The sequence below is a fragment of the Sitophilus oryzae genome, unplaced genomic scaffold (assembly GCF_002938485.1).
Source record: "Sitophilus oryzae breed Bouriz unplaced genomic scaffold, Soryzae_2.0 scaffold_1440_pilon_pilon, whole genome shotgun sequence".
Taxonomy (NCBI): domain Eukaryota; kingdom Metazoa; phylum Arthropoda; class Insecta; order Coleoptera; family Curculionidae; genus Sitophilus; species Sitophilus oryzae.
The window spans coordinates 6,813,940-6,840,076 of NW_022146105.1; the positions used below are offsets into that span (position 1 = coordinate 6,813,940).

A 26,137-nucleotide genomic window follows, 5' to 3' on the forward strand; every position below is an offset into this window, starting at 1 on the left:
ATTTTCTCAATCAAAATATTTGTGGTCCTGAAAAGGACCTTTGTTTTTACATGTTCGTCAAGGTAGGTAATGGGTAAACGGTAAAAAACAGGATAATGAAATTTAAAAATTACAAAATTGTTCAAAAGCGCCTCCCTCTTGCATTAAACAATAACCCAAACGATCATAAAATCCCCTCCTCACATTGGATAACATATCAGGGGTGACAGTGTCAAAGGCATTAAATATTTTCTGCCTTAACTGCTCCAAGTTTTGAATTTCTTCATGGCCGTAAATTTTAGATTTTATGTACCCCCATAAAAAAGAAATCATTCACCGAGAAGTCAGGTGAAATTAAACGTCAGTCTAAACAAAACTGTTATTTTTGAAAACTTGTCAAAATTTGGTTCCGGTTGCCTTTTTCCTAGCTTCCAGTTATTTAGTTTTATGCTCGTGAAGCTTAGGAAAACATTTATTTATCTTTATTTTGTAAGTCAATGCACTGTTATTTTACTAATTCAGTTTAACACAGCATCTCTGATATTATTTAAATATTTGATATTGATACAGTAGCTTTATTGGATATATAGCTCTTTTTAATTGTGTTGACTTTGCATATTTGCATAAAATATTTATATTCCAAATAAATAATTTTGAGTAATTTTGTTGTATTATTTACTCACTAGAAAGAGTCAAAAAGTATATTAACCCTCATTTAAACCTCTGAATGTTTTCTTCATTGCAAAACCGGAAATTTAATATTCATAAAATTGAAATTGTCATGTCTATGTCATGTCAAATGTCCCAGCCGCCATATCAAAGGCTTTTAAAATGGGTAAATAATTTCGAGTTATCCAGAGATTACGCTGTTTCCAAATTTTAACATTGACTTGATTGATTCTTTTGTATTTATTATTTTATGGTTGAAACCACGGCCTAAAAAAACGGAACGGATCTTTTGGGAAAAAACTGTAACACCGTTCTCGACCAGCTTAGGCTGAAAAAATGGCCCCAAATGGCCGAAAAATCAGTTTTTCGCAAATATCTGCCAAAATATGCAATTTACAATAATTTTCTTGTACTAAAAAAGCTTAGGTTAGTATGATATGCTATAGTAATTAAAATAGTAAATAGTTACGATATGATATTCTATAGTAATATAAAAATAAAACTTTATTCTTTCTATTTTATTCATAAGTGCACAGTTTAGATTTACTTAGTACACGAAATAGTATATTATTCTTTTTTATAATAGTGCCATGCATGCAATCGCCAAGTCATTATAATTATTATAGAAATAAAGATGACTAATATTGATACTAATAATTTATAACAAAATTGTTGAATAGGTGCTTCAACACGCGTTTTTAAAAAGAAACATATAACCACGCACTATGTCATTCCAGCAAGCGAATACGATACAGCATAGGTTTCCGGACTAAACGACTGGTGTATTTACACCACTCAATAGGCGTGTCGGGTTTGCCGAGCGGTTTCCGATGCAGTCGCTTTCTTTCGCATCTGTTATAGGTAATTTGTGCTATTATAGTCAATTTTAATAAGATGTTAGTTCTCTGATAACCTGTAGATTTAAAAATATTATACACATCAAAAAATTATATGAGGGCGTCGTAAAAGGCACCATGCAAAACATTTTGTATTTTTATTTTAGAAATAAAAGGAAATAAGGAAATATACCAATAAGAAAGTACTATGAATATGATACATTATTTATTAAAAAAAACATAAAAAATTGTGGAGACATTGTCTTATTGCGAACATATATATGGTTTTTGTTGATCTATAACGATCAGAGGTTCCTCTTTCTCCAGGACCGGACTGGTCTCAGCCCAGAACGTTTCGTTGATCTCATTGGCCAAATCTGGATTTTCCAACACCGTTACATGATTTCCATCGAATTCTTTTACCACCACGGGATATTGGGAAATTTTACCAAGTCCATAGTCTTCATCTTTCTGCTCAACACTGGATAGTTTCGCTTTGCACAAGATAATTTTCGATTTAAGCTTAAAAGTGGGGTTCCAGGATACTGTGGCCTTCAGCCTCTTGTAAGAACTGATGGTAATTTCTTTCATGTTGCTTAAAGGAATGTTTTCGGTCGTTACGATTTTTTCTGCTAGAGTCAAGCGTTCCTCAAAGTTTCGACAGTTTGATAGTGGTATCTAAAAAAACAATATATTTAACCACTTTTTTTCCTGATTTAATACAATCAATATGTCAGTAGACAGAAAAGCCATTCCAATAATTAAAACAAAACTGGAAATAATAGTACATACAGGATGAGATTCGTCCGATGTTCTCTATGGGTATCTCGGAAACTATTGGAGATAGAGAGTAGGTTAAATGGGAAAAGAATTGCATTTTTGTGGGGTCATAAACATGCGCTTTACAGATTTTTGAAAAAGTTCATGGCTTACTAGATATTTCGAAAAAAACAAATTTTGCCTATTTTAAAAATTGTCCCTAATTCCATTATAATCTATTTTAGACAAAAAGTTTTTAGATAAAAGTTGTAGATAACCACAACCCTAAAGAGTTTGTGTTCTCCGATTTTTTTTTAAAGCATTTTTGACATATGACAGGAACATATGTTTTTTTTTAAATGGAAACCATAGTAGGCCATTACTTCATAAAAAGTACAATTTTTTAAGCTTTTCAGCGATATAAGCTATAATATGTTTTTTTTTTCACAAAATTACTGAATTGTAGCCAATTCTTATCTTTCTTGATTAATTTTATTAGTTAGCCATGGAAACAAGTTCAATCGTCAAAAAATTACTGAGTTATAGCCAATTCTTATCTTTCTTGACTAATTTCACTTAGTTGACATGGTGTTCTCATTTTGTTATGATTTATAACTCCAGAAGAGAGCTGTCCGATATTCACTGGAATTAAACAGCAGAACTCATTGCCAGGACTTTTTTAAAAAATTAAAAATATTAACTCTTCCTTCCTTATTTATATTTGAATCCGTTTGCCTAATACGTAAGCATGTATCAGCTTCTCAAGAAAGGCCATCTCACACTTATCCACTCAGGAACACGGAGCAAGATCTTTATCTACTTACCCCACGCTCAGAGTAAGTTAAAAGTTAAATATTATACAACTCGAAAAAAATGCACAATCACCTGCCATTTGAAATCAAATCCATAACACAATTTTCTTCATTTCGCAAAGCATTGAAATCTTATTTACTAGACAAGGCTTTCTAGGCCGTAAATGACTTATTTTTATAATCGAATTTGATCTTGTAAACACTGGTCTAATGTTTGCTATTACTATATTTACCAATAACACCGATATAAATTTATTTAGAGTTCATTGTTATTTAAATATAAACTTACTAAATATTTTTGAATCTTATTTTTATTTTTTTATTCTTTGACATTGTAAACATTTATAAATGTTTATTTTATCAACAATAAGACTGACAATGTAATTTGTATAATTTTTTGTAATCTCTTTCGTTTGTTCCAAACTAAACCTTTGTCTACAAATTGTAAAATTTTTTGACAATAAAGGCATTTATTTATAACTTATAAAAAGACAAAATATATTATTAAATGACTCTTTACAATTTACACTTTAAGTTATTTTAGAAAATATTCAAAAAATCCGCCACTTTTTTGAGTACATAAATGCATCTTTTTAAAACTTAATTTCTAGCTATTCTCACAGAACTACCGGTCGACTTAATTAAACTTTTCCTGTACCGGGTCTTCGAGTGCTTCTCTTAATTCATAAGTTCTTTTGTAAACCTTGTTATTAACCATACCGCATAAAAAAAATTTAAAATTGATAGGTCAAGTGATCGAGGAGGCTAATGGAATTTGTCCACCTTTTTCTATCCCTGGGTCTACATAATTATGATATAAATAATTTTAAACATTTATTTCATTGTGGGAGGGGGGGGGGGTAGAGTGTCATAATGAAAGTCATGTTGGAACCCCTCTATAAATGCGCGAGTGTCTAAACTTAACTTTTCTAACATATCTTGAAAACCGTTCTCACACGCTCTACACGCTTTTCTTTATTTGAAAAATTCATATTTACAATTTTTGTTTATTTTAATTTACAAAATTTGGATGCCACAGCTTCACATTTCTGAGAGCAACGACGATTGAACTTGTTTCCATAGCTAACCAAGTGAAATTAGTCAAGAAAGATAAGAATTGGCTACAACTCAGTAATTTTGTGAAAAAAAAAACATATTATAGCTTATATCGCTGAAAAGCTTAAAAAATGGCGCTTTGGTTTCCATTTAAAAAACATATGTTTCTGTCATATGTCAAAAATGACAGGCTTTAGAAAAAATCGGAGAATACAAACTCATTAGGGATGTGATCATAGACTTAAAATAAAATATAGACTACACTATTTACATCTCAACGCGGACAAACAACCTTTTTTGTACACATGTTTACTTCTGGGTACAGTCGACCGAGCCTTCCTCATCCAGCCTATGTTGTCACGTCTTTAATATTATCAATATTTTTTTTCTTATTATACACATATATTGAGATATTAATACTACAGTTTAATAAAGTAGGTTTTAATATTCCATAGATGTATTAAATAGTCCTTATACTACTAAATTATAAGTCGGATACTGTTTAATAAGGATAAGTTTTTTACAATATAACAACACCGATTAGAGGCGAGGGAGCCTATTCATTCATTTATTAGCTTGTAGTACGTGTCGCACGTGTGCGGTAAAGCTTTGTTGCCGCTATCTCCCCGGTTGTATTTACGCATTTTCTTAGCTTGTAGTCCTTAAGTGTTTATTTTATTGACTTTTTCTGTTCAAAAACTATAAAATATGGTTCGCCAGTGCCAAATTTGCAAGAAATTTGACTTAAATAATCCATTTAAGTCTTGAAACGCCTTTTGACCGGTAGGCAACTCTCAATTTACCCATTGGCAGTCAGTGGCGTTGTTGTAGAAAGGCGCTTATTTAGATAATATTTTAGTAAAATGTAAAATCTGAATTTTTTCTCTTATATTACATTATTTACTTACTTACATTGTAACAAAATCATAATTATAACCCTGTTAATAATTAATAATGTTTTTATTAAAAATATATTCCGGTTTATTCTAAAATTATCTTCAGAATCTAAAATAACATACAAGAATTTTAATATGATATTACATTATGAGACAATATTTTTTAATATACCGGGTCGTCTCAAAAGTGGTTCACCGCTATAACTTTTTTATTTTTTCAGATAAAAAAACAGATTTGTATGTTAGTAGGTATATGACATAAATTAGGATTTATTGACGTATTCAATTGTTTTTGGTCTCTTTCTGTTTCACCGAAATGATTACATCTTTTGATTTTTAAAGGCACCCTCGGTATATTTCTACTTTATTCGATAGAAAATGATAATAGAATTCTGAATAGAATGACATATCATATGTCAACTTTTGACATTGTCGCTTAAAAACAAATCGTATTATAAATTTCAATCCAGGGTGCCATGGTGTTGTTAAAAACACTAAGTTTTAATCAAGGAGCCTTGGAAAAATAGTTTTGATCGTCTAATGGGTTTCGTGTCTTGTCTAGGCCGATTAAAAGATGTACAAATCATATTTTTAATCATACATATGTCAATTTTTTCAAATGGAACAAGGGTGACTCGTTAGCATATTTGGAAAAAGCATTTTTTTATGAATATATTGATACCACACACTTGGTATTTCGAGTCAAATTGTCGTTATGAACCACGTGTTACAATTACAATTAAACCATATGCGAAAGTGTCAAAAGTTGACATATGATATGTCATTCTATTCAGAGTGTCATTTTCTATCAAATAAAGTAGAAATATACCGAGGGTGCCGTTTAAAAATTAAAAGTTATAGTCATTTCCGGTGAAACAGAAAGTGACCAAAAACAATTGAATGCGTCAATCAATCCTAATTTATGTCATATACTAACATACTAAATCTTGTTTTTTTATTTGAAAATATAAAAAAATTATGGGGTTGAGCCACTTTTGGGACGCACCCGGTATAATAAAGACAGTACCGAGTTAAATAAATGTAGTTTTCATTTTATCCCCTTCCTATCACCTTCCTTGCTTTAATGGAACAGATTTATGTTTTCTCTAATTTACATAATAAGACATCACTTAACCAGAAAAAAAATTACAACAATCATTTTTTTTTCTCTCCCTGTCGCCGATTCTATTATATCTGTGGAATAGATCCTGATTTGATTAATATTAGGGGTTGTAAATGTTTGACTAAAATTAATAATTTATTATTAATTTCAAAAATTTCCTAATTTCCATTATAAAATTTCTTCTATAACGTGTATTTTATTATTTTTATCCTTTTTGGGCTCTAAATTGTTTTTTATAAAATTTTATTTAAAAAACCTGTCCTAAATCTTAATAAAATATATAAAAGTTTAAATACGATATATTTTTAATTTAATTATAGCTTCATTAAAATAAAAAAATTACCCGGCTATGATACGGAGAGTTCAGGTGTACTTGAGAAACGAAAGACAGTGTTGTGTTTCTCGGCAGAGTCGTCAGGGAACGACCGTTATGACAGAGACAACCTATCTATCGCTCGTGTCGTACTCGTTATAACCTAAAACAATAACACAACAATAACAAGACAGTGTCTGACCGCATGTTCCAGCTATTTATGAATGAGATGCTTAGTCTATATTTTATTTTAAGTGTATGGATGTGATTATCTACAATTTTTATTTGAAAACTTTTTGTCTAAAATAGATTATAACGGAATTAGGGAAATTTTTAAAATAGCCAAAATTTGTATTTTTGGAAATACCTAGTAAGCCATGAACTTTTTCAAAAATCTGAAAGACCCATATTTATGACTTCACAAAACTGCAATTATTTCCCCATTTAACCAACTCTCTATCTGCAGTAGTTTCCAAGATACCCATAGAGAACATCGTAGGAAACTCACCCTGTATTTCTCAGATTTTATCACTATCAATCAATTTTTAAGTGTCTCTAAAAAATAAAAATTCAAACCTTAAGCACTAAAACTAATATAGCCGTTTTCAAAATCAGTATTCAGTTTCGACACATGTATTTCCATCCAAACCGGAGAAATATGTATTTAGTTAAAAGTCGTCTTACTTAAATCACTTCATCATATAATAAGTCCTTACCCAGCTTTTGCTAACGACATCTAGTGGTAGACGTAGTGCCATTAAGTGTGCCAACAGGCTTACTTGAATTTTATCGTCTGACTCGACTTCCAATATTTTCGACAATGCTTGAAGATAGTCTGGGGACGAATCTATACACACGACAGTACCATGATATCCCTTCTTTTCCAGTTCATGTACTAGCTGCAAGGCAACTAACCCACCAAAAGAATAACAGACGATTTTGAAGGGAACTGATTTGAACAGTTTTTCTTCGACAATCTACCAAAAGTAAAACAAATATACAAAAAATATCGTCCAACTGTGTAATTGTATTTAGAATTTTTTTTTTGCAAAATAATCGTTAAAAAACACTTCATTCTTTGGATAGTTACATGAAACATAATATTTGATGCCCTAAGGCGGATTTTCATGAGCCTGATATCCGACGATATGATTATAACTTATTGGTTCAACTTAAAAACTCTGATTAGTTAGAATATTCGTTATCAAGTGTGAAATGATCACAAAACATCCCTCTTTAGAACTTTTTCTTTAATTACCATAAGTGGGAGTAAAAGACCAACCGCCCGCGTCCGAACAAACACTAGAGGCGCCACCGGTCATCAAATGGTGTAAAAATTGCGAAAATTTAATCATCTAATTTCATCGATTCGCGCTGAACTTTTTTAATTTTAATTCAATATTCATTGTTTTCAAACTATACTATTAGACTTTGTTGTATTTTGTAAATGTATAAATGTTTTCTTAGTTTAAAGTTGCATTATATTAATTTAAATTATATTACATACATATTTAAAATTCAAATATTATGACATATATGTCAGTTGTCGTCTAAAATGTCATCTTGATAACAAAAGTTAGTTATTGTCAGAAATAGTTAAAATCATGTTAAAATATTAAAATTTACAAGTTATAATTAGATATTACATATTATTTCAAAAATAAAAACATAATGGTATAGCGTAATGTTGATATGAAGGTCCAGAACAAAAAGTGCCGTTATATTTTTCAGTTTTCGTTGTCAGCCGCGCGAGTTTCAGTGATTTTAGTGTTGTCGGATAGTTTTATTTGTGAAATAGAAATATTGCGTTTGGATTGCAAAACTAAAAGTTAGGGCCTATTTGCACGCACACTCCACAGTTTAATAAGACGTTTTTTTTTATTTATTTTTTTTGGTTCTCTATAAATTTTTAATTTCATAATTTTTCTTGTCAATTTAATAATTTTAAAATTTAACAATTTAACATTTTTTTTTAAATCAATTTCCTTCAAAGGAAACGCGTGGCAAATTGACATAATTGTTATGTAATATATTCCATTTAAATGTAATATATTACTTTACAATTAAAAAAAAATTAAATTTAAAAAATATATTAAAAATATATACAGGCATAATTGAAATTTTTAGTGTGCGAACAAACACCAGAAGCGCTTTATTATTTACTTTCATTTCTTAACATCATAGACGAAGTTCTAAAGGGGGATGTTTTGTGGAACTGATACACTAACTTCTACTGAGTACACATTTGATAATGGACAGTGATATTTCTGACCGAAACGTTGTGTAAGCAAAATAAATAAAGACAATGGAAGTACGAAATTCTTTTAGTTTTAATACTGAATCATTCTCTACCATATTCAAAGTAACCTTGATAAATTATGTTACATCAAAAAATTATTTACCTCAAGGTATGTTAAGGCCATATCTTCAATACTGTCTTTTTGGTTGTTATTGCAAAATTGTATACCATACAAATCTCCTTCTAATTGTTGGTAAAGTGGTTCTAACACTCCTATGACTCCCTCTATCCCAGCGAATAGAATGACGTTTCCTGCAATTGATCTGTTTGTTTGTTGGCCCTGAAGGGAAATTAAGGGTATTTCAGACTTGCTCTGATCAGAGAGATGACCCATGATCATTTCAAAACCTGTCAGTGCTCGCCCTTTCTTCCCACCTAAAAACACATACATTATAAGTGCTATTAACCAAATGTTCCCCTTGGCAGCATAATGAGTGTAAGTGAGTGACTCCAACAAAAATAAAGCTAATGAGATAAACCAAAAAACAAACTATCGAGAAAGGATGTATCTAGATGATAAAATTATTTTTAAATTTCTTGCTGATATAACATGTTCCACAGGGTGTTTCAAACTTTCGCCTAAATATCAATATCAACATTTTGTTTTCCCTCGTATAATTAACAGATGGAAGTTTAATTTTTAATTTAGAAAGATATACTAAAAAGTCAAATAATTTGGCTACATACTGCTTAAAAGATCATCATATTCGGCACACTTGAACAAAATGTATTAAACTTTAAAATACATCGAAATTTTAAGGTACCCATTTTTCGTGCCGGTGAATGTATTTCAGAAACTATATATTTTAGTCATATACTTTTCTAATGAAACTAGCCTTTATTTTTTTACTAGATTACTCTAAAATCAATTAATATATAGGGTGTTCCGTTACAAAAAACACAACTTTGATATGTAATTTCTTTTGGTGTCAACCTGTAGAACTCTATATAATTCTAGAAAATGGTTTAAATGGACATAAGCTCACAAAATTTCTTTCACTTCAATATAAACTTTTGTTCTCCTTGCAAAAACTGCGTCGTATATGACGCACCACCATGTATAATTCGATTTAATCAAAATTTCAATGATTAGAATATAATAAACAGAATAGGCATAGCTTATGCATTAGTTTCATATTTCAATAAATTTACTTAGAAAAAAAAATGAAATAAAATAACTAAGAATTTACTAAAATAAAAAATTAAAAGCAATGAAAAAAAAAATAGATAAACATTTTAGTATTTTATCTATAAAACACAATACAGAAGGTTTCACATTAATTCATTCACTGTAATAATTGAATTCCGAGGTAGAAGTATCGCACTCCACTAATAGTAAATTAAATACAGTAAGATGTTTTTTTTACCTGAACTTGAAGATTCCCTCTCGTCTTGAATTTCTTGGAGCCGCGCGAACGTCATCGACTTGATATCCTGAGGTGTCAGGAATACCTCAAACTCCCTTTCTAATGTCTGTTTAATTTCTACAGCTGTCATCGAATCCATACCAACTTCAGCTAATGTAGCTTGCAACGAAATAGTTTTTAGATCTTTAATTCCTGTTAAGCGAAAATATGAATTGAAATTTGAACCTTTCGTGAGTTTTGAATAAAGTTACCTAAAATATTCGCAACTGCACTAACGATATTGTCAGCTACTGGACCCGATCTTTTTTCGGCTACTACTGTACTGGCAACGACAGCAGATTCGTTCTGTCTCAGGAATAGGTCCATGACTTCCAAACAACTGACGATTCTTTGTTGTAAGGTGCCTCCTATTTCCATCTCGATGGATTCTTCTTGCATATCAGCTACTAGTCCCACCTGGTTACCATCAATATTTTTTTTTAAGTTACAGCCAAACCAAACCAAAAATTGATTAGAAAGAAAGTACATTCAGAAGTGCAGGATAACCTCGATACAATCTTGAACTAACTACACTAAATGTGAGTTACAAAAAAAACTAAAAACTTGACATATAATGTATGTGTTACGATTAAAGTTTGATATCCGCTTAAAGTCGACATTAACATGTAAGCATTCAGAACGTCATAATTAGTGGTAGTACTTTTCAATTATTGGAAAAAGTTAACAAACTTTTGACTTTTCCACTAATTATACTTCAAAATTTGTGAGGAATGTCATTTTAGCCTTTGATTATCACCCCCCAAGAAAAAATTTGGTTATGAATCAAAAGTTTATTGTTTTATAAGCTAAATATTATGCTTTCTCTATGGATACAACAGACTACCGCAAGCTGTTGCTAGGATATTTTATTAATTTTAATTTATTTTTTAGACATTGTGAATGATCGTAAACTAAAAAGTATAAAGTGTAATTGAAACCACTAATTTATTCCACTAATTGGGAGGTTCTGAATAAAGCTTATCTCATAATTGAAAATGTCTACCACTAATTTTGACGTTCCGAATGCTTACATTGAAATAAACTTCTAGCTAATTGAAACTACTAATTTATTCCACTGCGAGGTTCTGAATGCAGCTTTATAATAATAATGTATTATTTTAACTATTATTTTGGAATATGTCGATTTAAATAAACGGTATTTATTAAAATTGTATTCATTATTTATTGAAATATAGTTCTTTATTAATTTATAGGACTTACTTCTCCAATAGCTCCCCACTGAATAGCCAGTCCCGGTAAACCTTCAGTCTTTCTTTTCTCGCAGATCCTTTCCATAATGGAATTTGCCATTCCGTAATTAGTTTGTCCACCATTTCCTCTTCCACAAGAAACCGAAGAAAACATCACAAAATCCCTAAAAAATTTAATTTTTAATGGAATCGCCATATCAGCTATATCGGTATCTCTATTTTACAGATCTTCTTAAAAATTTGAATTTTTTTAAGAAAAATTATATTTAAGTAATTTTCCAGTTATTTTGGAGTATATAGATATCAATATAGTTTATATGAAAATAAACTTTTAGTCACGTGATTAAGCACAGCATTGCCCACTTTTACATATTTTCTTTTAATCAAAATATTTTAGGAAACAAACAAATTAATTATAAATATATTTATTAAACAGTTATTATTACATCAACAAATCTCACTTCCTCAGCAGCACTTAAGGGACATAAAGGGCCATTACTACCGCTTTCCCGTTCAAAATATTCGAATAATGTTGTGATTAGTTTTTTACGGCTATTAAGCAATCTTGTACACTTCGCCCTAAAGGAGGTTTTAAAAAGAACAATGTTCGACTGCAAGGTCTGCTAGTAAAAACATTTAAGCTTAAAGTATCACAACACTATTTATTTAAACCAAAAACTCGATCGTTATACAAAACTAAAGTGTCAAAACGAATGACAATGTCAGGAAATAAATAAATAAATGTGGCAACTTGACATTTTTAGAGCAAAGCTACCATCTGAATCCCCAGCGGATTTAAATTTCAGTTAATCAGCCCGGCGCCGAATATGTCCATGGTTGGCAACAATGAATTTAAAAATCGCGCCCTCGATTACGTGACGAAAAATTTAATTGGTATCGAATATAGCTCATTAATAATTTTGTATCAATGAAAGAATTAAATAATACAATAATAAATAAATTAAATAAATAAAGATTGCGATAACGTAAAAATCTTTTCATCTTTAAATATCAGTTTAATTATGGATATTTTCAGATATAAATCCACTATAAATTACAGTCAATGATAATTTTATTCACCTTAGTTCTGGACAGTACTTCCTCGTTACTACGTCCAGATGTTCGGCTGCTTTGGCCTTTGGTCCGAAGCTTATTTTAAACATATCTTCAGTTTGATTCGTGAAAATTGCATCTTGGAGTACCACGGCTAAGTTAAATATACCATGTACAGGTCCCAGATCACTGGCTTTCTTGACTAAACTCTCACAACCGCTTTCTGTAGTTATATCGTCAGTAAAAACAGAAACTGTGCAACCGTATGATCTCCATATTCTAAAATTAAAAATATTTACCTTTAATAATAAGTATTGAAGATTCCTTAATAAAACATACGATATTCTGTATGCTTGGTAGCCGGTTTTGACTCCTGTTCGTGATGTTAAAACTAGGTTTCTACATCCTCTTAGTACTAACCAGTCTGCTAATTCTAGTCCAAAACCTCCCAAACCTCCACATATTATATAAGTTTTTTTGCTATCACAATAATATCTAAAAGAGAAAAGAGCAAACATTAAGTGTAAATTAACCCAAGGTATGAAGTTATATTCAATTAGTTTGGCTCATCGTTTAGGGTGGTGCATTGGCGTTCAAAATATATAAAATCGCCTGCCAATTTTTAGCTGTCCGGACATTGGCTCCTTTATTAATTTTACAGCAAAGTTGTAAAAAGGTTTTTAAAAGAGGTCTGCATACACATGCCAAATTTGAACAATTTTGGACAAGCCGATTTTAAGTAATTTTAGAAAAATTGCATCTGTTATTAAGTTAAAGCTTTTTTTATAGATGGGAAACGCCTTTAGGGCCGGAGTGTGGGGATCTCCCTCTCTACTCTATCCAGAGGGCCTACCCACTAAAAACCCATCTTTGTCAAACCTCAGTCTCCGTCTCGGAACCGCCCGGGGCATTACTTCAAGACAGAGTGTTGTCTTATGTGTGCATCCTATGTATTAATCGTTGCGCCAACTCTTCCTGAAATTTGGTTTTCATAATAACCCTAAGCATTTCCGCAACCGCTATGCTCTTCTCTTGGTCTTCACCCATAAGTGCCCCGACGTTATCTAGCGTGACCTTGGTGCCGCACCTTGCCTCTGCCACGTCCCTAAATTCCCTCCATCTTCCACACTCGAATAGAGTGTGCGCAGGAGTATCCTGCTCCTGGCAGTACACACAGCGATCGCTATCTCTTTTGCCCATCCTTTTCAGGTATGTGCCAAAACACCCATGACCTGTGATAGCTTGAGTAAGAAAGTGGTCTACCTCCACCCATCCATTCTTGTGCCACTCCGCCACATTTACAATAAATTGCTTTGCCCAGCCATCATATCTCTGCCAATCCTCCTGCCATTTCATCAAGATGTTTTCTCTTACTTGCAACCTATGTTCCTTGCCCAGCCTGTAGGTGTCGCATCTTTCCTCTACCTGGTGTATTAAGTTAAAGCTGAACAGGTAAAAATAGCAAGTAACAAAAACAGGCAAGTGCCAGTACCTTAAGTTGTCATCCTATGTTGTCAAAGTGACTTTTTTGGCAAAGTGAAATTGTATTTTTAAACGTTAAGCATTTGCCTCATTCGAACCAGTTTTAAAATACAAAAATACATTTCGGATACTAAGCGTAGGCACTATAACGTAGTAGTATAGACAGCACAACAAATTATATTTGACAGTGATAAAAGCATAGGTTGACGCAGGGGCCGGAAAGTGAAATAGCAAAAACGGTTCCACCGTTTCCACGGAAATTTCAAATAAAATAGTTCCAGCCTCGAACGCTAGGTGGTAGTGCAATTAATTTTTAGGTTAAGAAGTTGCTACTAGTTATTGCCAGATGGCGTTCAATCAGATTTTTTTTTAGTTTCTATAGTTTCCAACGGCCATTATCATACTATTGTCAAATTCTCAAAAAATATTGTCGTTGTCATAGCGCCAATCATCAAAAATGATTATCAAAACGTTTTTCAAACTATAATTTGTTATATGTGTTTTTATTAGACAATTCCTTTTGTATGTGTCCCTAAAAATATAATGTAAGTCTTTTATTTTTGCTATCAATTAAGTACCTATTTATATTTACTCCATTTACAAAACGTTGGGCGTATTACGTAGGTCTTGTTTTATTATAATAAACGATGTTTAAATATTTGACTTACACCTTAAAATAATAAATAATATTTACACATGTTTGGCTTTAATTTTATTTAATAATTGTATAAATTATACTGTTAAATCTTATTTTTTACACATCACAACGATACTTGTTATTAGTATTGTTGAATTTGTGTAAAAAATAAGATTTAATAATCAAATTTAATTATTTTAGAGTAAAATTCAATAAATACGCTCATTTAAAAGCCCGCGCTTTGATCCATTTAAAACAAGCCCTACTCAATAGATGGCGCCACTTCTGTAGGACCATTTTTCAGTATGGCAGAGTCCATTCTTTTTCTAGTTAGGTATATTCTTTGGGTTGACGATTTAAGGTATGTTAACATTTGACTGGGGTAGCATAGTTGCCTGTTCAGTTTTAATTTAAAAATAAATGCAGTGTTTCTTAAATTAAATCGGCTAGTCCAAAATTGTTCAAAATTTGGCCTCTGTATTCAGTGTGGGATTTCCTATGTGTCCAACGAAGATGCCATCACCTGGTATAATTATTAAATCTGCTGTCAACAAAGAATTATTATAATTGTTGAATGAGAAAAGCACAGAGTTTTCAACGTTCGTAATAGGGTCCTTGCACGTGTCGGGTATAATTTAAATATTTATGATTTTTAATACATTTTTACCTAAGACATATATATGTAAAATCAGTTTGTACAAATTCCATCTGGAAAGTACTTAAATTAATGATTGAAATTCATTGAAATTCGCTGGGCGCGGAAACGAGGCGTGACGTCAAGATCTCAAAATTTGCGGCTCACAGCGAACGCATTCCATTTAAATTTTAATAAGCTCTTCCCAATGACATTTGACATCTAAATAATGTCTAATTTATTTAGATGTTTTTCAAATTTATTTTGATATTACTGGGTGTTTCAGTATGTTAGAATTATGACAGAACCGGATTATAATAAAGCACAGACAATCTACGGAAAGTAGATTCGACGATGATCGCCTATTATTTTTAGCAGAATATTTTGTTTACTTCTACCAAAATTGGAGGAGCAAAAATAAATAGGTGGGTACACGATTTATGTTTACAACTTTTCAACAAGTCTATGTGAATAAAAATAGTCCTACTATATGTGTTTTGATTGATTTTATAAAGTTATACTTCGTCACTGAACAAGCATTTTTAATCATAAAATTGGACTGGTGTTCGGCGCCGACGGTTTCTACTCTTTCATCCATTTCATGTTCATTGTTTTTTTAAACTAACAAAATAGATTCGTGTAAAATTCTTTTAAACTCTAACAGATATTACGTATGAAAACGTCAAATCAAAAAGATTTACATAAAAATAACTCTTATTTTTTATTAAATAATCATTTCCTGAATGTTTTTGCCCTTATTCATTTATGCCATGAATATTTTTAACGTTAGCAGTAAGTATATGTATATATTTAAAGAAAACTATAGGTTAAGTAAATAATTAGCATTTAATTATCTAAATTCATACCTTTAAATACAATACTACTTGTTAATATTTTATCTAGAAATTTCACATTCACTATTATATCTGATTCTATCTACAGTACAGTACGTCTGTCCGTTCTGTAGTTACGGGGTATCCGTGAGAGGGGAAACGATATTCTCTCCATGTTTTTCTTAAAAAAAATGGACAACGCGTCCCATCAATAAAAATTCGACAAATTTGCAAGTAGCCAATAAAATGAGTGGGCGGAGCGATATGCGGTGACGTACTCGTAAAATCGACGTATAAAATATATATTGTTGTTTATTTAAATGTTTCTTGTCCGCATTCCTTTCATAGACACAGATCCAGCAGATGTACAGTTCGTCTGCTGGATCTGTGTCTATGAAAGGAATGCCGACAAAAAACATTTAAATAAACACCACAACACTAGCCAATAAACATGAGTCGCTCCGCCCACTCATTTTATTGGCTAGTTGCAAATTTGTCGAATTTTTATTGATGGGACGCCTCGTCAAATTTTTTACGAAAAACATCAAGAGAATATCGTTTCCCCTCTCGCGGATACCCCGTAGCTACAGAACAGACAGACGTACTGTACCTATACGTATTTCTCTTCCATAACCTGTAACAAAATACCACTAATATTATATCAATACCATCGTTAAAACTTTTGTAATAGAATAATATCAAGCTTTGTAAAATTTTATCTTTTTGGTTTGTTATTCTAAGATGGGACCATTTCAGTTTACGAAGTTATCAGTTGACATAGGCAAACGAATTTTAAGTGGCCTAAGCAAATAATCTAATGATATTCAAGACACATAAACTCTCTAAAAGTACGCATATATCTTGAGAAACTAACTAAGCAAATAATACAATCTTCTAAATAATTTAAAGTCACATAAACGAGGGTAAAGTAGAACAAACATTCATCCCTTATTATCAAAATTTTATTTGACAGAGTGGTACCAGTTGTGTGTACCCTAGGGATATCTCAAAATAAACAACGCAGAAAAAGCACGTAGGCATGCTTAACGAAATAAGTAAAATTAAATCATCCCCTCGCTAGAGGTTTTAAATTGAACATTAAAAGTCTTAAATATATGTTTTAAAATCAGAATCCAAATGTTCACGAGATGAATGTCTGAAAATGATAGAAATAGGATTATCTTTTTTCCGTTCCTAGAGTTAAATAGAAATAGACAAATGAATGAAGAAATAAAGATTTCATTTCTAGGCGGTTTTTTTAAGGTAATTTTTTAATTTTTTTTTAAAGTGATATGTCACGATATCATTTGTATTAGTTAAGGTAGATTATGAATGTTTTTCAGCAAATTAGTAAAAGAGTAAGATTTACACGGAAGGATTTAAAAATTACATTTAATTAATAAATAGGACGTGCTGATGCCCTCTCGGGACAAGGACCAGAAACAAGGGTGAAAGAAGTCTAGGGATCTTTCGGGGAAGGAGCCCTTCGGTCAATTAAAAAGGTGCGAAATATGCATTTGGATGGGTATTCGAAGGTTCCTCAAACAGGGGCGTGCCGAAGATGTAGTAACGCCTGTCCGAGATAGTACCAGCATCAGTATTTTCATCTTCAAAATTAGTTCGGTACTGACTTTTAAATTAGACGGTCGAATTTACTCCGTGTAGATCTTATATTATCCAGTGGTCTTTTTAATTGTTTTAGTAAGTTCTCTATCTAAAGATTTTCTCAAATAAATTCTCAAGTTAGGAAATTCTAAGCTATTCATGCTTACAGTATTTTAATTGTAGTTTTTGGATTTTCTCTAATATTTTTCTTTATTAATGATTTAAGACTTTCTGTTTGTTCTAAAGGCTTTAGTAAATTTTAGATTTCATTGCATAAGTGATTATTTTGCAATTGTTCTTTTTATTAAATTCTAATTTAAATTTAATTGTTCAGTGAATATTTTTTTAATATATTAATTTTCTGCCAATGATAATTCTAAGAGAGATTTGAAAGTGTATGCTAATTATTGATGATTTAAATTGGACTAATAAGAAGAATATTTGGTATTTTTTTTAACTTTATTATCTCTGAGTTTTAATTTCAATTCTCTAATTGTCATTAATTATTTTTGATTCAATTTCTTTCTTTTTCATTAATTATAAATGTTTTGTTGGTAAATCTTTTTCTTTATTTTTTTATTTATTTATTTCTTTATATTAAATATAGTTAGGTGTTGTGAAAAATCGGTATTTTATTTCTTTATTTCACCTAATCACTAAAATATTAAGTTATTTAAAAGAACACTGTGATAACCGGTCGAGTGGTTCAATCCAAAGTATGAGTCCAAGACCGAAGAGGTAGATCAACAAGGGGATCAATGAAATCTTCGACAGGTTCTTGTTGTTGATGTATTGCTGATGGATGTTGACGTAATAAGGTAAGTGGCAATAGAGTTTATAGTAACTGAATTTAGAAAGAGCCCTTACCATAAAAGTGCGATGCCTTAATTTCGATCTTTAGCTGGTTATATTTTGTTTTTATATGTAAACGATAAACTATATTTACGCTCTGAAAAGTCGGTGCTCTCATTAATTCAAGTTCTGCCTACCGCTCAATAAATTATTTTAATTATAATTATATAAAGGTCACACTACCATGTTAACGGACAAATCTGGAAAGTTTTGTCACACTTTTTTTACCTGTTTTAACTGTTATTTGCCTTCTTTATGGATTATTTTTATCGAATGTCATCGACTTTTATTTAGATCTCGACGATTTACAAATTGCAGATTGATGAGATTGACGTTCGTTTGACGCACGAGCATGTATGTCACAGAATATACTTGATGTATGCGTCAAATAGAGAAGAGCAGTATTGTCCGATATTTTCGAGCGAATTTCTTCAACGGATCGTTAAAAAACCTTTCATATTCCTTCAACTTCACAAAAAAATCCAAATCTTGTAAAAAATCACTAAATTTCGTGTATTTTACTTATTTTATAATAAGGAGAACATTTTTAAAAACTTATTTTTGGTAATTTTGGTACACTGATATATTTATATAATTTTTTTATTAAAAAATAACATGATCCAAAATGCTGTGATAGATACTCGACAGCAGTATTATAAAGTGTATGTCTCAAAAAATTCATTTCTTACAATGGCTGCTTCAATCTAAAATAATTAATCAAAACGCCATGATCAGCTGACTTATTAGATATTTATGTTTTCCGTTTACCTATTTATTTCCTTTCAATGTCAAGAACTTTGGTTTAGTTATGGTATGTGTGCAATAAAACGTGTTGAAAGATAAAAATGTATCTATTATTTTTTTTTGTTAAATGTTAAAATCTTTTTGAATTGCTTTTAACTGCATCCTTAATTAAACACCGTTAAAGTGAAAAAATAGATGGATATAACAATAAATTCTTCTACTACATATTTTAACAATTTTTATTGTGCAAAGCTGCCAGAAACCTTCATATTGTCTTCTTTTTGGATAAAAATCCTTCAAAAATGGCCCTTTGATCGACGAAATTTGACTGTATTGTTCATATTGAAGGAAATCCTGCAATTCTGGCAACACTGGTTCTGTCATAATTCTAAACAAAGTGCAACCCTTTATTTAAATGGAATGCGTTCGCTATGAGCCGAAAATTTTAAGATCTCTGACGTCACGCTTCGTTTTCGCGCCAAGCGAATTTCAATGAATTTCAATAATTAATTTAAGTACTTTCCAGATGGAATTTGTACAAACTGATTTTACATATATATGTTTTAGGTAAAAATGTATAAATATTTAAATTATACCCGACACGTGCAAGGACCCTATTCGACTCAGTAAAGCTTGATTTTCATGCATCCAATCCGAAAAACCTACAGTAAGATTAGCCATAAAACATGGCTAAAATGCTAAAATACCCGTAGACACTTAGTGTTTCTGCCTTACGGCTTCATCAATACGGGAGGAATCAGCAACGATGAACTAGCGATCCTGAAAAAAGAAAAAGGGGAAGCAAACGAGGCACTAGGCACATTTGCAACCTAGTTAAGCAGTAGCCAAGGGCCAAGGTGATAGCGGCGAGGTATGTTGAAGTACTTCCGCAGCGATTTTTTGGTAGTAGCGCTTGCGAATTGTGAGCTACTGCTTAACCAGGTTACAAAAGTGCATCGTTTGCTTCCCCTTTTTCTATTTTCAGGATCGCTAGTTCATAGTTGCTGATTCCTCCCGTATTGATGAAGCCGGAAGGCAGAAACATCAAGTGTCTACGGGTAGTCGTATTTTAGCCATGTTTCATGACTAATCTTACTGTAGGTTTGCCCAATAATTTCATTCTTCTTTTTTATTATAATCCCCATGATAACATATTTTGTTTATTCTTTTCTCTGGGCCAAGGTGATAGCGGCGAGGTATGTTGAAGTACCTCCGCAGTGGTTTTTTGGTAGTAACGCTTGCAAATTGTGAGCTACTGCTTAACCAGGTTGCAAAAGTACCTCGTTTGCTTACCCTTTTTCTTTTTTCAGGATCGCTAGTTCATCATTGCTGATTCCTCCCATATTGATGAAGCCGGAAGGCAGAAACACTAAGTGTCTACGGGTATTTTAGCATTTTAGCCATGTTTTATGGCTAATCTTACTGTAGGTTTGCCCAATAATTTCATTCTTCTTTTTTATAATATATAATATATATCATTGGGAATTTCTAGTTTATGAATAAAGATGCAATGATGCGATTTTCACATTACTTTGCTACATTTTTTATGAAATAATAATATAATATGCTACATATAGGCTCCTAACCTCCCGAGTTCCTGAAATACTGGGCGAATTTGTGATGCGCAGTAGTGAACAGATATTGAAAACACACATTATGTGTAGTAGTAAACGCAACTTATACTAGCAGCCAGATGGTCCGCACTCTGTTCAGGAGAGCATAGCAAAAGATATATTAAAGAACCAGCTTTCTTAAAATTTTCTCTTGAAAACGTTGCTAGCTCTCAGAGTATAAGTAAAACAGTGAAATCGTTATGGAAGTAAAAATATAAAATGACACCAATCACAAGCACATTATGTATCCGATGCACGGAGGCATGAACATACAACAAATTTAAAAACTGCGTAATTTTCTAACCAATCTAAGTCTTTAAAATCAGCCGATAAAATTAATATCTTATCATCGTAATTATCGTCAAGGCAAAAGAAATAGAGGCAGACCAAAAGAAACGTGGAATAAAATAGTTGAACATATTTTACAAAGAAAAGGGAGTACGTGGGAAAGAGCAAAACAATTGGCACAAGATAGGAAGAAATGGTCTGCATTTGTCTATGACAAGAAAACATGAACACGTAACCCAGACACCCTCAGGGGTAAAATGGGTGTTTTTCGATTATATATATATATATCTTATCATCGTATCGTCGGATCACGTATCCATGAAAATCAAACTTAAGGCGTGGCCGTCAGATGCACCAGCGAAACCATAGTCGTGCTGCGATTATTGTAGTTTGCACTCCTCTGTCGATCAGAACAGTGTCCACGACGCTTAAGAGTTTCATTTTCTATCGAATAAAGTAAAAAAAATACCGAGGGTGCCATTTAAAAATCAAAAGTTGTAGTCATTTTCGGTGAAACACGAAATGACCAAAAACAATTGAACACGCCAATCAATCCTAAAAGTATGTTATATACTAAAATACCAAATCTTTTGTTATCTGAAAAAATGGTATGTTCTATATTTTCCCTAACCGTTCTTTTGCAGACTATGATTTGACTGTCAGTTTTATTACGTTTGACTAACCATTATTTAATTAATACTTAGTAATAATATACAACAATAATTGGCAAATTTACAATTCAGCAAAAACTCAATGACAAATTACATACCTAGGTATACATGAATACAGTACCGATGATGGGCGACCAACAATAGTTCCTTTTTCTTCTTCTCGTATTTCGATCGTGACTTTGCCTATATGTTTTCCTGAGGTCATGTATCTGAACGCTTCTTCAGCTTGGTTCATGTGAAAGACCGTTGAATTTAAAGGTTTAATAAGACCACCGTTCAAATATTTATTCAGCATCGCAACTAGCTCCTGTCGGAAATAGAGGTCTTGCTTCATAAACATATCCAACATTATACCTAGACAGAAATATATTTTTCAGATTTTTAATAAAATAAATGATTCTAATTATTAAAATTTCAATTTCTTTAATGTTTCTAACAGTTCTCACTATTGTAATTTTATGCTATATACTTTTGATAACATTTATACTTAAAATATTTCTAAAGAAGCCTATTTAGGTTTTACAACTGTTACAGCAAAAATAATACATTATCAGAAAAAATAAAAATACCGTGAAAACTGGCAGATTTGTTGAGCAGCAAAAGTTTCAATGAATTATTATTGCCCATGTCAAATTTTCCAATTTCCAAAAAGTGTCCGCTTTTTGCCACACATCGAACTGAAGCCATAAGTTTTTCTTCAGCTAGAGAATTTAGAACAGCGTCCACTCCTCTACCTCTGGTTGCCTGCATCACACTCTGTTCAAAGCTTGTGTCTCTTGAATTAAATATGTGGTCATCTGCAAAAATTTAGCTATACTTTTCTCATTTGTTAATTCTATCATTTTATTTTTTAAAATTGTAAACATATGTTATTTGTTATGAAAACTGCAATATTTATCTATTCTACTGATAACTACGAACACGCAATATCCATTTTTTTGACAAGGAAGGAAAATTCAATGTCAATCAAGATGTTACTAAAAATATTACTTTAATTTCTGTGTTACAAAACCCGAATCTAATATTATGTATAAATACTTGACATATCGGGTTTTGTCTTGGTAGGTACCAGATACCTATTGCTTAACAACTTTATGAACAGATTATAATCAATCATTTAGGCCGTATTTCGTTGCAAAATCAGTCAAACTAGACCGGTAAATAACGGTAACGAGCGGTTCCTGAAAAACATCGGTTTGATACGGAACGGTTTGGTAAAATAACTGGAAATGTCAAATATTGACGTTTTCTAAATTTCAATACCTTTATTATAAAATTTATCTTTTATGCATTTTTAATGTACCTATTCTCTACTTTTACGTTTGCTTCTTCTTTTCAATGGAGTTTAATATTGAAAAGTACTTTATTAATGAACTGTTAAACTCGTTAGTAAGCTCAAGTGAAGATTTGCAGGTCCAATATTAAAATAGATCAATAATAAATAAACAAATCTAATAAATATTTATATTTTTATAGCTTACAAAATATTCACGATTACTTGTCATGCTTTCTTTAAATGTTCCTGACTTTAAGAAACAATGGCTGCACGATAAGTTTAAATGGTTCCAAAAAGTAGTTCTATTTAGTTAATAAAAATCATTTACCTTTAGTACCTACCTCCATTGCTATTGGATACAAAAATACAAAATATATTGTTTTGACACTTTTTTGCTTTGAATAAGAAGACTAAGGAAGGAGCATAATGCTATCCATGTATTCATGCATGGTGGGCGGAAAAAGAACTCTAGGGTGGGGATCCTTGACAGTTCTGTTTGACGATTCATTTGACACATTTGAATTCGATTTGAAATTTTATAGATTTGTCAGTCTTTACGGAGCTTATTTTATGTTATTTATTATTTATTCTACTACTGATAGTTGTATAAAGGTAGTAAATCTAGATGGAAATTGTGGCAGAACTTAAATTAACAGTGACACTATCGCGATTTATCGAAAAAGACTCTAAAATAGTTGGTTGTGTAGCGTGCGTTAGATCTCGGCAAAAATCGAGTGAAATAATGGAACAACTTTTCGCTAGTAAGTGACTATATAATATATATACGCGTAGTAAACCGATCATTTATGAGATTCACTTAAATTAGCTAATTATATATTTTTTCTTGTATTTTTGCTTTTATTTACTACTTGTCAAAGATTAGATGTCAAAGAATTTAGATACATCAATTTGATTTACCAGATTTACCTGCTTCAGTAGCGTATCGGATGTTTGTGTTAATAAATAATTATTATAACTTATGTATTTTTATTAGAATTATATATTTTTGTAACAATTTTAATAACTACCAACATTTATTCACAACGTCAAATAAAACAACATATTATTGAGTCTACCCCATAGATAAAAGAAAATAATCTTCTATTGTCTACCCCACGTCTACCCTACATCATAGTTTTACATTTTTCAAATAAAATTAGAACGGTACTGATAAACCGGAATTTAAGTCGGCCATATTTGAGGCCCATAACGGTGGACCTAATATTTTTGATATGCTCCTTCCTTAGTCTTCTTATTCAAAGCTTTTTTGACAAATTTAATCTTACCTTAATAGAAATATAAGTAAAATATCAAAATCGTTATGGAAACGAAAATATAAAATAATACCAACATATATCCGATAAACGAAGGCATCAAAATGCAATAAATTTAAAAACTGCGTTATTTTCTAACCAATCAAAGTCTTTAAATTCAACCAATAAAATCGATATCGTATCAACGTATCGTCGGACAACGGATGCATGAAAATCAAGCTTAACACCTGAATAACAAAATGGACGACATCTAGTTAGGATTATTACATGAAAAAATATTGTGCATAAAATATTTTCTTACTCCATTTTATTAAAAAAAAATTACACTATTGTGTTACTCGACAAGTAGTTTCCGTTTGGGATTAACGCAGAAGTGTTTACATAAAATAACTATTTTATTTTCTAGATTTTCTTGCAGTGGCGAAAAACTCATATATGATTTTTTTGGAAAGATGAATCCGCTACATAGGTATAGACATTTTTTAAATACTTTTCTCGCATACCTTAGACATTATTCTATAATTAACTTTATTAGTTAACTCTATCATTAACCATCTAAAATTAATTTCATTTCAATGGAAAAGCTGTAGCAACTCTCAACTCTTTTTTATATTAATATAGTTTTTAAACAGAAAAAGCACTAAAATATTTGTCCGTATTTAGTTTGTTTCTTAACTTAGATTTTGTTTTTTGTTTACATTTTTTGGGGGAAAATGCGGGTTCAACTTTAGTAGATGAATGAAACAAAATCTTTTCTAAAGATATCATCTTCTTCGGGCATATCCCCAAGACCGCGCCTAATAAGGAGTAATAAGGATTTGTAGGAATATCTGTGTAACTCTGCAACTAGACAGAACAATGACCTATGATCACTAAACAAAAATAATAAATAATTAATAAACAATAATAAATTCAGATTATACAGATTCCAACGCGGTAGTCGCTTAATTTTTAGTCCAAATATGTTAGGTTTTTAAAAGTGCTTCTATTGTAAAGACTAAAGCCGCAGTTAACCATATCGATATATTTTTCTTTAAATCGGTAATACAGACGAAATCGGTAGACCTGACAACTTTGTGATGGATTGCGTGATGGTGCCTTGCGGTGGCGCGGGATGGGAAATAAAATAATGGCGATAAAGGGTAGGTTGATGGGTATCATGAGTGGATGGGAGGCGGCGGAAATTTCTTAAAATTTGTTGTCTTATTGTAGTTTGTCTAACTAATGGGTCTTGGCTTAATCGCCCGGACCAAGAGAAGACAACCTTACAAGACAGGGACAAGATAACGATTAGCTCCTTAGACCCAATCATAGGAGGGAATTCGCCCTAGCACCTTTTTTAATAAATGATTTACCTGTTATTTGAGGAAATCTCCTTTTTATGAAGTCTCTTTTTGGAATTCGCTCTAGCACCTTACTAGGAGCTTACTAACGACAAGGTCTCGTACCTTCTAGAGGAACTTGTACTTCTTTTTTTTAATAAATTATTTACCTGTTATTTGAGGAAATCTCCTTTTTATGAAGTCTCTTTTTTCTTGGGTACCAACTGTAGTATAGACGGTACAGCCACTTATCAGAGCTATTTGAATGGCAGCTTGACCAACGCCACCAGTGCCAGAATGAATCAGTATAGAATCCCCGGGTTTAATATTTGCTTTCTTAAAAGGAATAAATAATGATACAATTAAATTTTAAATTATATCAGCTAATTTAATTTGTTTATACATTTAAATTGGATTTATTAGAGCGAAACTCGTAATAGCTTATTATTAATTTGTTCAACAATATCAATGAAAAAAAATATGTTAAAGTTTCT

At 31.4% G+C, this 26,137-nt stretch overlaps 1 protein-coding gene across 1 annotated transcript in view; it reads right to left on the minus strand.

The window, feature by feature from the left end:
* Positions 1-1,695: 1,695 nt before the first annotated feature.
* The window catches only part of LOC115876930 (fatty acid synthase-like), an 82,049-nt gene continuing 57,607 nt past the window's right edge, over positions 1,696-26,137 (minus strand). Inside the window, exons 21-31 of the mRNA XM_030892978.1 lie at positions 25,814-25,979; positions 22,341-22,568; positions 21,870-22,125; positions 12,752-12,907; positions 12,440-12,691; positions 11,370-11,523; positions 10,361-10,565; positions 10,110-10,301; positions 8,846-9,117; positions 7,160-7,420; positions 1,696-2,162 (exon numbers count right to left, since the gene is read on the minus strand). Coding sequence (XP_030748838.1) covers positions 1,749-2,162; positions 7,160-7,420; positions 8,846-9,117; positions 10,110-10,301; positions 10,361-10,565; positions 11,370-11,523; positions 12,440-12,691; positions 12,752-12,907; positions 21,870-22,125; positions 22,341-22,568; positions 25,814-25,979 — 2,556 coding nt within the window. The 3' untranslated portion in view covers positions 1,696-1,748. The remainder of the gene's footprint in view (positions 2,163-7,159; positions 7,421-8,845; positions 9,118-10,109; positions 10,302-10,360; positions 10,566-11,369; positions 11,524-12,439; positions 12,692-12,751; positions 12,908-21,869; positions 22,126-22,340; positions 22,569-25,813; positions 25,980-26,137) is intronic.